This window comes from Rhinopithecus roxellana, chromosome 10 (assembly GCF_007565055.1).
Source record: "Rhinopithecus roxellana isolate Shanxi Qingling chromosome 10, ASM756505v1, whole genome shotgun sequence".
In the NCBI taxonomy this organism is placed as follows: Eukaryota; Metazoa; Chordata; class Mammalia; order Primates; family Cercopithecidae; genus Rhinopithecus; species Rhinopithecus roxellana.
The window spans coordinates 81,737,867-81,751,644 of NC_044558.1; the positions used below are offsets into that span (position 1 = coordinate 81,737,867).

The 13,778-nt window shown below is 44.0% G+C and overlaps 1 protein-coding gene across 1 annotated transcript in view; it reads right to left on the reverse strand.

The window, feature by feature from the left end:
- Positions 1 to 13,778, reverse strand: part of DNAH10 (dynein axonemal heavy chain 10) — a 184,638-nt gene that overhangs the window by 133,326 nt on the left and 37,534 nt on the right. Inside the window, 6 exon segments of the mRNA XM_030938911.1 lie at positions 1,283 to 1,490; positions 2,202 to 2,366; positions 4,570 to 4,721; positions 5,638 to 5,810; positions 6,650 to 6,775; positions 9,223 to 9,399. Of these exon segments, the coding sequence (XP_030794771.1) occupies positions 1,283 to 1,490; positions 2,202 to 2,366; positions 4,570 to 4,721; positions 5,638 to 5,810; positions 6,650 to 6,775; positions 9,223 to 9,399 (1,001 nt within the window).

Genomic DNA, 13,778 nt, shown 5'->3' on the forward strand with positions numbered 1-13,778 from the left:
TATTTAAAGGATCAACTTAGAGAAGTTTGCCAAACTGGGTCCAGAAAACAAGAAGACCAAAGGTTTTTGTTTTATTTTTCAGTGTATTATCCCAAAAGATATTTTTAGCAGCTCACAAAGATACTTTAACTGCAGTAAGAGATCCTAAAATCAAAGTGGGGTAAAATAAGAAAGGAAGAAGACACTAATCAGACACCATTTCAGGAAATGATACTGGAGTCGGACTGCCCAGGTTCAAATCCCAGCCCTTTCTCTTACTGGCTGTGTGGTCCCAGGCAAGTCACTTAACCTGCCAAGATTCTGTATCCTCCTCTGTAAAACAGGGATGAGAATGGGAAAGAGTCCAGCACAGAACATGGTGCGAGGTGAGCTTTCCTACGTGTTCAGATGAGACTAAAAATACAAATCATAATCATAAGTGCCGCTGCATTTAGGCTACAAATTTGGTTCTAAGCTTCCTAGCAGCCAAAGTGAAAGGGAAAGCTATGAAGTCAACAATTCATAGAGTGCGTATCATATAAAAACCAAACAAGAAAATGAAAGCAAAAAAGAAAAAAGAAAAATGTGAGGCTGGGGTCAAAGAAGGGACTAGAGTCATTTCTTCTGGAGTTCCCTTCATAAGGAAGACATTGTGTGATAAAAGGAACACTGCTCTTGACAATATAGATGTGATAGTAATGGTGATGGATTTCACAGGCTGATTTCCTAGAATGATCCTAAACTATCAGCCTTACACTCCAGAACAGTCTGTGGGCCACCAACGCGATGGGGTCCAGGCACTCAGCTTCCAGCTGGCCTGGGTGGGCTGCTGAGGGTGAGGCCCAGGAGGGAAGGGACAGAGTCTGGCGTGTCAGAGGCTGGCACATGCAACAGGCATTCAACACGCACAGACCGTGCTAGCTAGGGGTCGACTTGAAACCAGCAGAAGAGGGAATGGGTTGTGTGTCCTTCACGTCTGTCACTCTCAACATGAACGGGGGAGTCCTCTGGGATTCTGGTCAGTGTTGAGTGACAGTGATTCTCTGCTGCCAGCTGAACACAGGCTCACAAGTATCAGACAGCTGAGGTGGGGAGAGGGAGCCTTTCTTTTCTGGAATGTCGAGGGTCCTCACATGATCATGAAGGTCATCCCTCCACTCTGTGAGTGCCCTTCAGCCAGAAAGCTGCCTGACCATCCGTCTGATTTTCATTCTCCACCTTGCCACCCCCTCTAACTGTCCATATTTGTCAACTGTTTTCATCTACACACACCATTTTAAAACACGCAACAAGATGTACTTACTTCAGAACGAGCTTTGTCAGGACCTCATAAATTTTCTTTTCCCAGTATTCGTAGTAGGAGGCCAGCCTGGGGGCCTTGCCTGTGTTGGTGTGGACGACCAGGCCCTCAACTTTAGTCAGCAGCGGTCCAATGGCAAGATACCACCGGACCATGTGGTCCACGTCTCTGGCCCTTTCTCGCTCTATGTGTTCAAAAAATTCCTTCACACCTAGAGAAAAAGACGTCTTTTAGAGCTGTCCATGAACACAGGGAAGGACAGCACTGAAACGGCAATCCAAACATGAGCTGTGTGTCTTAAAAACAACAAAACCAGCCTCCAACCTCGGCCCAAAGCAGAACACAAATCAGTATCAGAACACACGCTCAGCAACAAATAAATGACAACCAGCTACGCACATCCAGAAGGTGGCTTTTATAGCTTTGGGCAATCTTGTTTCTCTTCAATTCCTTGTTGACATATCTTGAATTCCTTTTTGGCTAGTCTAAGACCACTTAAAGTATCTTTCTTGAACAAGTAAATGTGAGCCCATAAAAATCGCAACTCACTTTACTGCTACAAAGTTATCAACAAAGTACCATAGGCTTTCACAGCTGAGGTGGGAGGATCACCTGAGGCCAGGAGTTCAAGACCAGCCTGGGCAACATAGTGAGACTCCATCTCAGAAAACAAACAAACAAACAAACATGAATTGGTTAAACTAAGCAATACATAAAACATGACAAAAAGTAATAGCTACCCATGATTCTTTCAAGTAAACGACTGAGAGCATTAGAAATGGTTTTACGCCATTCATGGAATATACAAATACATATGTGTATTTATAGATACATATATATACACACACACACACACACGCATGTATATACAATATATTTTTTCATTAATTCCATAACTGGAGAACCCAGAAGTCAGATCTACCTGGGAGTTCTTCCTCGCTTTTAGCAGCTGGATATTTAAAGAGATTTATGGCCTCTATTAATGTCAGCCTAGAAGAAATGTCATCTGCATTCTTATGAATTTGGTGGACGAGAGACTCAAATTTCCCAATGGCCTGTTTGCAACCAGTTATATAGTCACCAATACCTTTGAAGAAAGAAAGAGAGACATTTGGCTTCCAACCTTGTCTTTCCACATCCCCCCTACCGATGTCTGTGATGTTAATACTGGCATCCCTTCCCAGGAAAGATCGTGCTCCTTCCAACCCCTTGGGTCTTCGGGGTGGCACAGATCCACTTTGAACCCTAAGAGACTGGGACAAGGACTCCGGAGCCCAGAATCAACCAAGCAATGCATTTCTTCTATTCAAATGTTACACAGTCCTGGCTGCAGCACCAAGGGGAGAAAGGGACTATCAACCATGCTATCTTCTCATTGCTGGAGCTCCGTGAACCCTCCACTCCATACCACCTGCCTGCAACCTCCTCTGGCCTGAAGCTTAGATGAACAGCAAGAACATGAACAGTAAACTCGGGCTCAGCACTTAGGATCAGTCTCACTTTCTAAAAATAAAAACCCCAAAATGGATCACAAGCTGTACTGTGAAACATGATACTATAACCTTTTTAGAAACAGAAACCACAGGAGAGAAAAAAACTTATGATTCTTAGACTTGACAGCAAAAGTAGAACCCATTAAAGAAAAATGGATACGTTGGACTTAGTTGAAATGTAAAGCTTTTGCTCTACCAAACGCCCTCCTATAAGAAAAGCTACAGAGTAGGGGAAAATATCTGCAAACCACCCATCCAATAAAGGACGAGTACCTAGAGTATACAAAGGATGCTCAAAACTCAACAGTGAAGAAAACAAACAATCTAATTAGAAAATAGGCAAAAGACATAAAAAGACATGTTGCTGAAGAAGTCATACACATGACATATTTGTGCTTATTAGCACATGAAAAGATGCTCAACACCATTAGCCATTATGGAAGTCAAATCAGAACCATGAGGTATCATGACACGGCTATCAGATGGCCAACACTAAAGAAAAAAAAAGTGACAGCAGAACTGGCCAGGATGTGGAGAAACCGAGTCACTCATATATGGATGATGGAAATGTAAAATGGCATAGCCACCCTGTAAGACAGAATGACAGTAAAACAAAAACAAAAGGCTGAGTGTGGTGGCTCACACCTGTAATCCCCGCATTTTGAAAGGCCAAGGTGGGTGGATCACTTGAGACCAGGAGTTCAAGACCAGCCCGGCCAACATGGCAAAACCCTCTCTCTACTAAAAATACAAAAGTGAGCCGGAGTGGTGGCAGGCACCTATAATCCCAGCTACTCGGGAGGCTGAGGCAGGAGAATCGCTTGAACCCAGGAGGTGGAGGTTCCAGTGAGCCGAGACTACGCCACTGCACTCCAGCCTGGGTGACAAGAGCGAAACTCCATCTCAATACAACAACAGTAACAACAACCTTAAACTAAACACACAACTACCGTGCAACTCAGCAAGTGCACTCCTGGGCATTTATCCCAGAAAAAGTGAAGACTCATGTTCACACCAAACCCTGTACACAAATGTTTATAGCAGCTTTATTCATAAGAGCCAAAACTGGAAACAACCTAGCTGTCCTTCAAGAGGTGAAAGGCTGAACAAACTATGGCACATTGATACCGTGGAGTATTCTTCAAGAATCTACAGACTGTTGACACATGCAACAACAAGGGCAGATCTTTGAAGACTTAGGCTGAGCGAGAAAAGCCAACTCAAAAAAGGGCTATGTGTTATCTCATTTATATAACACTCTGAAATGACAACATTACAGAAACTGAATAAAGATTCCTGGTTGCCAGGGATTAAGGAGAGGGCAAGGTCGGGAGGGAAGTGGCCTTGACAGTACTCGCTGTGGTGTGAAGATGCTCTCTATCTCGACTGTATCAATGTCAGTATCCTGGTTGTGATCTTCTAGTTTTGCAAGAAGTTACTACTTCGGGAAAATGACTGAAGGTTACAAAGGCTCCCTCTGTAGTAATTCTTAACAACTGCATGTGGATCTATAATTACCTCCAAATTGAATTTTTAATTAAAAAAAAAGCAAAGGTGACCTTCTTTTTGAAGAAATGTGCTTTGGGTCTGCAGAGTGTGAAAATGTCACCCCTCTTATCTTCATCCCAACGACAGCCTGGAGATCAGTTCTAAGTTCCACAACGTGTATTTCTTAACCCTCAAAAACTGTTAATTGTGTCTATAAACATATGAAAATGGTAATTCAAATAAAACAACCTAAAAGAATTACTTTGCATCCCCAAGTCTAAAAGGCAGTCAATAGATGAATGACATTACCTAGTGAGTTCCAGTTCAATCTCTTATATCCAGACCTAAACACTCGGAGTAGCTCCTGGGAATGGTCGTTGAGAAGCACGGACTCTGCTTCATTTAACGTCCCTATGAGCGTGTGATAATGATCCAACATGCGCTGTATCCCATCTGTGTACCTGCACACAACAGGAATGTCATAAACCTGAGGAGACCACCTTTAAGTTCATCAAAAGCTTTTGCAGTCAAGAGATTGCAAAAGACCATGGTCTCGATCAAGACCAACCTTGATCGAGAGATTTGCAGAAATTTAAAACATCACTCTTCTCATTAACTTTCTTTTTTGAAAATATTGGTTACTTCTCATTAAAGATGTTATTTATATTACATGAAATAGGTTTACTATTGTTGATCTTTATTTTAAACTTTTTTTTTTTTTTTTTTTTTTTTTGAGATGGAGTCTCGCTCTGTTGCCTAGGCTAGAATGCAGTGGTGAGATCTCAGCTCACTGTAACCTCCGCCTGCCAGGTTCAAGCAATTCTCCTGCCTCAGTCTCCCAAGTAGCTGGGACTATAGGCATGAGCCACCACGCCCAGCTAATTTTTGTATTTTTAGTAGAGACAGGGATTTCATCATGCTGGCCAGGCAAGTCTTGAACTCCTGACGTCATGATCCGCCTGCCTCGGCCTCCCAAAGTGCTGGGATTACAGGCATGAGCCGCCGCACCCAGCCCCATATTTTAAACTTTTCTTAGCTTCAGTTTTTTCTTTTATTATTTATTTATTTATTTGTTTTTGGATACAGGGTCTCGCTCTGTCTCCCAGGCTGGAGTGCAGTGGTGCAATCATGGTTCACTGCAGCCTCTACTCTCCCAGGTTCAAGGAATCCTCCCACCTAAGCCTCCCGAGTAGCTGGGACTACAGGTAGTACCACAACACCCAGTCCTTAGCTTCCATTTCTAACATGGTAAGAATTCATAAGGATAAAATCCACAAAAACAAAAACTTTCGGAGGGGTCCTCAATAATTTTTAAGAGTGTAAAGGGGTCCCAAGACCAAAAAGCTTACTGCTAATTTAAGAGAAGAATGTTTTTACCTAAGGAATTTGTCTTCCTGGAGCGCAACATTTCTTGCTAATTCAGGGACAGTGAACCCCAGCTGCTCTAAGTACTTTGTTTCATTAATAATCTCCCTGAGAGCAGGTGAAAAGTTGATTGCAAAAACAGCTCCCCTTTCTAAAGTCAAAGGCTCCTCCGCAGCGGTGGAAGACTGTGGAAGAGACATTCCATCAGCACGGCCAGGACAGTCCAAGAGACAGTTGGATCAACACAACCCACACCAAAAGTGAACATGAAAAAGATGAACACTGGGCCCTTGATCCCCAACAGACGGAGGCGCTGGCTGGAACTGGCTGGAATATGTATTTTGTTTGGTGAACGGAGATTTTAAAGAATCAATTCAGTAGCCGGCATTTGAAAATGGAGCAATTTCACCTAAAAATTCCTTCTGCCTTGAAACACTGGAAAATCTGACACGGAACAGTTGCCTCTTTGGTTGGATCTGAGCACACTTGTTCCCTAGGGGTCCCACCTGGCCCCCTCCACTTGCTTTGGTCCCTACATCAGGATTTCAGGAACCAAAGACCTAAAACTGCCAGGCAGCATCTTTCCTCCCTACTGGCAGGTGTTCATTTATGGAGCATTCACTAAGTGCCAGGCCCAGCGCTAAAGAAGAGGATGAATCAGGGGCATTTTTCTGCAGGTTAAAGACGGCCAACTGCCAGCTCTGTTTCATATATGGCTCAACCAACCCTTTGCTTGTTTACATCATCTGATTTATAAAACGCATTTCATAAATGAGGAAACGGAGGCTCGGTGTTCAGCCACTTGCCCAAGGAGTCAGTAGGGCTGCCCGTTTCCAGCCCACGTTCTAACCATGGCATCATGCCATCTCTACTCTTTCCTTTCTCCTCCATCCCTAGCCCTTCCTTGTCTTTGATTCTGGAAAGTGACACAACTTCATGAATGTCAACAAATCAAGCCTTGAGAAAATGTGGCAGACGCCATGGTCTCACGCGGCAATATGGAATGAGGGCGTGGGCAGCGCACCTTGGTCAAAAGACTCTTCTTCATGAGGGCCGGCAGCACCTGCTCCGTCGCCTCCATCCACTGCTCATACTTCCTGTCTTCATACTCCTTCATCGTCTTACCCACTTCCAAATATTTTTGTTTGACCTATCAAAGAATTCAAGCAACTGTCATTTTGCCCTTGAAAATAACATTTTTCATCTCGTTCTACACAATTTATATAAATTATAAATATAATATATAAATTACTATACATGAACGTTTATTTTTATATACTTTTTTTTTTGGAGACAGAGTCTCACTCTGTCGCCCAGGCTGGAGTGCAATGGCATGATCTCAGCTCACTGCAACCTCCACCTCCCAGGCTCAAGCAATTCTCCTGACTCAGCCTCCCGAGTAGCTGGGATTACAGGCACATGCCACCACGCCCAGCTAATTTTTGTATTTTAGTAGAGATGGGGTTTCACCATGTTGGCCAGGCTGGTCTTGAACTCCTGACCTCAGGTGATCTGCCCACCTTGGCCTTTCAAAGTGCTGGGATTACAGGTGTGAGCCACTGCACCTGGTCATTTTTATATAACTATATATAAACTTTTTTCATATCTCTCTACATAATTTTGTATACATAAATTACAAATATAATAATTAAAAATTGTTAATATAATAAATGATTAATATATATAGTTATATTAAATAATATAATATAAAATATATTAATATTATATATAAACACATTTTGAAAAAGGAAGTCGATAAATTTTCCCAAAGCTTGGAGAGTTGGTCTGCGATGGTGATATAGCACGGATCTGTGTCCTCCCCAGATCTCATACTGCATTGTCATCCCCAGTGTTGGAGGCGGGGCCTGCTGGGAGGCAACTGGATCATGACTGGATCATGAAGGCAGAATTCTAGTGAATGGTTTGCACCACCCCTCTTGGGACTGTCCTGGTGATGCTGAGTGAGTTCTCAGGAGATCTGCTCATGTGAAAGTGGACAGCACCTCCCCCTTCACTCTCTCTTGCTCCCGCTTCCACCATGTGAAATGCCCCCACTTCGCCTTCCGCCATGATAGGGAGTTTCGTGGGACCTCCCAGGAAGGCTACGCTTCCTGTACAGCCTGCAGAACTGTGAGCCAATTAAACTTCTTTTCTAACAAATTACCCAGTTTCTTTATAGCAAAATGAACTAATATCGTTGGTATAAGTTGAAATCTAGGTTGACTGGCAGCCTTCTGCAAACTACAGTCCATGAACTGCCTTGGTCTATACCCATGAACTAAGAACAGCTTTTACATGAAGAGAAGAAAATGATTTAGATGATTGAAAGGAAAGCAAAAGAACAATAATGCTATATAACTCAAGAAAACGATATGAAATTCAAATTCAGCATCCATAAATAAAGTTTTATTGGACACAGCCATACGTGTTCATAATGTATTATCTGGGGGATACCTTGCTGCAACTATGACAGGTTGAGTCATTGCAGTGAAACTGTCCAAACCCCTAAAATATTGACTATCTGGATCTTCAAAGAAGTGGCTTAGCAGCCTCTGCTGTATAACAGATAAAAATCAGTGGGCTGGGGGGTGGGATCATATCGAAAACATGGTAGGCATCCTCCAAAGAAGCTGAAAATTAAGTACAGGAAGAAGCTCACATGACCACAATCTGGAAGATGTCCTATGTATTAAGATGCCAAAGAGAAAGAACACAGGCCAGGCGCGGTGGCTCACACCTGTAAACCCAACAGTTTGGAAGGCCGAGGTGGGTAGATTGCTTGAGCTCAGGAATTTGAGACCAGCCTGGGCAGGCAACATGGTGAAAACTCATCTCTACAAAAGATACAAAAATGGGCCAGTCGTAGTGGCCCACACCTGTAGGCCCAGCTACTCAGGAGGCTGAAGCAGGAGGATCACTTAAACCCAGAAGGTCAAGGCTGCAGTGAGCTGTGATCATGCCACTGCACTCTAGCCTGGGCAACACAGCAAGATCTTGTCTTAAAAAAAAAAGAAAAAGAAAAGAAAAAGAGGGAACACAAAAGATAGTTTAATATGAGCACAAATGCAAGGATAACAGAAAGACCCTCTAACTTACAGGCATGGGTCTGAAATTGAGCTGCTTCTCAAATGAGCCACTCTACATAGCCTGCTGCACGGCAGCAGCAGCCTGATCTAATGCTTCTGCTGGATGGGATCGGGGAGGGCAGCCAGTCTAGGATTAAAACATCAAATACAGGGCTAGGCACAGTGACTTACACCTGTAATCCCAGAATTTTGGGAGGTCAAGGCGGGCAGATCATGAGGTCAGGAGATTGAGACCATCCTGGCTAACATGGTGAAACCCTGTCTCTATTAAAAATACAAAAATAATTAGCCAGACGTGGTGGTGCATGCCTGTAGTCCCAGCTACTCGGGAGGCTGAGGCAGGAGAATCGCTTAAACCTGGGAGGTGGAGGTTGCAGGGAGCCAAGCTTGCACCACTGCACTCCAGCCTGGGCAACAGAGCGAGACTCCATCTCAAAAAACAAACAAACAAACAAACAACAAAAAAAAACATCAAATACAAAAGGAGCCAATTCTAGCAAGAGCAACATACCTCCTGTCCTCGATCGCTGTCCAGTATCTCCTGTACCTCTTGAAATCGGAGGATGGTGTGCTTAATCCGAAAGAACAGAGATCGTTCCCAGTATATTGCACCTGCTACTGGAGGGTGATTCTTATACAGTGGTGGATTTTCAAGGTTCTGGACAAAGATTTTATTAATGATGTCAATCTGAAAAGCAATCAAATGTCTTCTGTAAGTGATAAACATCGACAAGTTAGCCAAGAAAGATGAGATTTGAATTTATTTATTTATTTATTTATTTATTTATTTATTTATTTATTGAGACGGAGTCTTGCTCTGTGGCCCAGGCTGGAGTGCAGTGGTGCCATCTTGGCTCACTGCAAGCTCCACCTCCCGGGTTCACGCTATTCTCCTGCCTCAGCCTCCCGAGTAGCTGGGACTACAGGCGGCTGCCACCACGCCCAATTTTTTGTATTTTTTAGTAGAGACGGGGTTTCACCATGTTAACCAGGATGGTCTCGATCTCCTGACCTCGTGATCCACCCGCCTTGGCCTCCCAAAGTGCTGGGATTACAGGCGTGAGCCACTGCACCCAGCCAATATTTGAATATTTAAGGAAACCAAAAGTGGAATGTCAAAAAATATTCTAAGATGCAGAATAGTGTTTTCACTGTTTACTTATTATTTACTACTTTTTCTTATGCTCTGTAGTAGCCTGTTCTGTTGTTGTTGTTGAGATGGAGTCTCACTGTGTTGCCCAGGCTGGAGTGCAGTGGCGTGATCTTGGCTCACTGGAACCTCCGCCTCCCAGTTTCAAGTGATTCTCTTGCCTCAGCCTCCCAAGTAGCTGGGATTACAGTCCCACGCCACCACACCCGACTAATTTTTATATTTTTAGTAGAGATGGGGTTTCACCATGTTGGCCAGGCTGGTCTTGAACTCCTGACCTCAGGTAATCTGCCTGCCTCGACCTCCCAAAGTGCTGGGAGTAGAGGCGTGAGCCACCAAGCCTGGCTGCAGTAATCTTTTCTTTAACATATGCAATGCTCCAAATTGTCTTACAATTACAGAGCATAACCACTGTGTATATTGGTTTGATCCAATTATTAGAGATCCTGAAATCTGTTCTAGACATGACCACAGTGGCAGACCTTTGGGTTTTTTTTAATTTTTAGTTTTTAATTTTTGTGGGTAAAGTATATATATTTATGGGGTATAGGGCACATTTTGATACAGACATGCTATGTGTAATAACCACATCATGGAGAATGGGGTGTCCATCCCCTCAAGCACTTATCCTTTGTGTTATAAACAATCCAATTAATACTCTTTTAGTTACTTTTAAATGTACAATTAAGTTATTATTGACTACAGTCACCAGACCTGTGTTTTTAAAAGAAGCATGTCTGAGCTCTCATGAGGGTAATTAGGTATGGCAGGCACAGTGATGGCCTCCCAAAGATGTCCACATCCTAATCCCCAGAAGCTGAAAATATGTAATGTTACATGACAAAGTGGAATTATGGTTGCAGATGGAATTAACGTTGTCAGCCAGCTGATCTTAAAATAGAGAAACTATCCTGAATTTTCTGGGGAGGTCCTATGTAATCACAAGGGTCCTAAAACAGGAAGTGGAGGCAGAAAAGGAGGTCAGAGTGATTTGATGTGGAAGTGACCACTGCTGGCTTTGAAGATGAAAGGGAGCCAGGAACTTCTAGAATTTGGGGAGGCCTACACACTGAATCACCCCTAGAGACCCCTGAAAGGAATACAGCCCTGCTGACACCTTGATGGAAACCCAGGGGCACCCATGGCAAACTTTTGACCTCCAGAACCATAAGAGAATAAATCTGTGTTATTCTAAGTCACTGCATCTGTGGTCATTAGTTCCAGCAGCATTAAGAAACTAAGATGGGGGGGGAGCAAGATGGCCAAATAGGAACAGCTCCAGTCTCCAACTCCCAGCGCGAGCGACACAGAAGACCGGTGATTTCTGCATTTTCAACTGAGGTACTGGGGTCATCTCACTAGGGAGTGCCGGACAATTGGTGCTGGTCAGCTGCTGCAGCCTGACCAGCGAGAGCTGAAGCAGGGCGAGGCATCGCCTCACCTGAGAAGCGCAAGGGGGAAGGGAATCCCTTTTCCTAGCCAGGGGAACTGAGACACACAACACCTGGAAAATCGGGTAACTCCCACCCCAATACTGCGCTTTAAGCCAATTGGCACACCAGGAGAATATATCCCACACGTGGCCGGGAGGGTCCCACGCCCACGGAGCCTCCCTCATTGCTAACATAGCAGTCTGCTGCGATCTATCCACAAGGCAGCAGGGAGGCTGGGGGAGGGGTGCCCGCCATTGCTGAGGCTTAAGTAGGTAAACAAAGCCGCTGGGAAGCTCGAACTGGGTGGAGCTCACAGCAGCTCAAGGAAACCTGCCTGTCTCTGTAGACTCCACCTCTGGGGACAGGGCACAACAGGGGAAGCAGCAGAGGCCTGTGCAGACGCGAACGACTCTGTCTGACAGCTTTGAAGAGAGCAGTGGATCTCCCAACACGGAAGTTGAGATCTAAGAACGGACAGACTGCCTGCTCAAGTGGGTCCCTCACCCCTGAGTAGCCTAACTGGGAGACATCCCCCACTAGGGGCAGTCTGACACTCCACACCTCACAGGGTGGAGTACACCCCTGAGAGGAAGCTTCCAAAGTAAGAATCAGACAGGTACACTCGCTGTTCAGCAATATTCTATCTTCTGCAACCTCTGCTGCTGATACCCAGGCAAACAGGGTCTGGAGTGGACCTCAAGCAATCTCCAACAGACCTATAGCTGAGGGTCCTGACTGTCAGAAGGAAAACTATCAAACAGGAAGGACACCTATACCAAAACCCCATCAGTACGTCACCATCATCAAAGACCAGAGACAGATAAAACCACAAAGATGGGGAAAAAGCAGGGCAGAAAAGCTGGAAATTCAAAAGATAAGAGCGCATCTCCCCCTGCAAAGGAGCGCAGCCCATCGCCAGCAACGGATCGAAGCTGGTCAGAGAATGACTTTGACGAGATGAGAGAAGAAGGCTTCAGTCCATCAGACTTCTCAGAGCTAAAGGAGGAGTTACGTACCCAGCGCAAAGAAACTAAAAATCTTGAAAAAAGAGTGGAAGAATTGACAGCTAGACTAATTAATGCAGAGAAGGTCATAAACGAAATGACAGAGATGAAAACCATGACACGAGAAATAGGTGACAAATGCACAAGCTTCAGTAACCGACTCGATCAACTGGAAGAAAGAGTATCAGCGATTGAGGATCAAATGAATGAAATGAAGCGAGAAGAGAAACCAAAAGAAAAAAGAAGAAAAAGAAATGAACAAAGCCTGCAAGAAGTATGGGATTATGTAAAAAGACCAAATCTATGTCTGATTGGGGTGCCTGAAAGTGAGGGGGAAAATGGAACCAAGTTGGAAAACACTCTTCAGGATATCATCCAGGAGAACTTCCCCAACCTAGTAGGGCAGGCCAACATTCAAATTCAGGAAATACAGAGAACGCCACAAAGATACTCCTAGAGAAGAGCAACTCCAAGACACATAATTGCCAGATTCACCAAAGTTGAAATGAAGGAAAAAATCTTAAGGGCAGCCAGAGAGAAAGGTTGGGTTACCCACAAAGGGAAGCCCATCAGACTAACAGCAGATCTCTCGGCAGAAACTCTACAAGCCAGAAGAGAGTGGGGGCCAATATTCAACGTCCTTAAAGAAAAGAATTTTCAACCCAGAATTTCATATCCAGCCAAACTAAGTTTCATAAGTGAAGGAGAAATAAAATCCTTTACAGATAAGCAAATGCTTAGAAATTTTGTCACCACCAGGCCCGCCTTACAAGATACCCTGAAGGAAGCCCTAAACATGTAAAGGAACAACTGGTACCAGCCATTGCAAAAACATGCCAAAATGTAAAGACCATCGAGGCTAGGAAGAAACTGCATCAACTAACGAGCAAAATAACCAGTTAATATCATAATGGCAGGATCAAGTTCACACATAACAATATTAACCTTAAATGTTAATGGACTAAATGCTCCAATTAAAAGACACAGACTGGCAAACTGGATAAAGAGTCAAGACCCATCAGTCTGCTGTATTCAGGAGACCCATCTCACATGCAGAGACATACATAGGCTCAAAATAAAGGGATGGAGGAAGATCTACCAAGCAAATGGAGAACAAAAAAAAGCAGGGGTTGCAATCCTAGTCTCTGATAAAACAGACTTTAAACCATCAAAGATCAAAAGAGACAAAGAAGCCCATTACATAATGGTAAAGGGATCAATTCAACAGGAAGAGCTAACTATCCTAAATACATATGCACCCAATACAGGAGCACCCAGATTCATAAAGCAAGTCCTTAGAGACTTACAAAGGGACTTAGACTCCCATACAATAATAATGGGAGACTTCAACACTCCACTGTCAACATTAGACAGATCAACGAGACAGAAAGTTAACAAGGATATCCAGGAATTGAACTCATCTCTGCACCAAGCGGACCTAATAGACATCTATAGAACTCTCCACCCCAAATCAACAGAA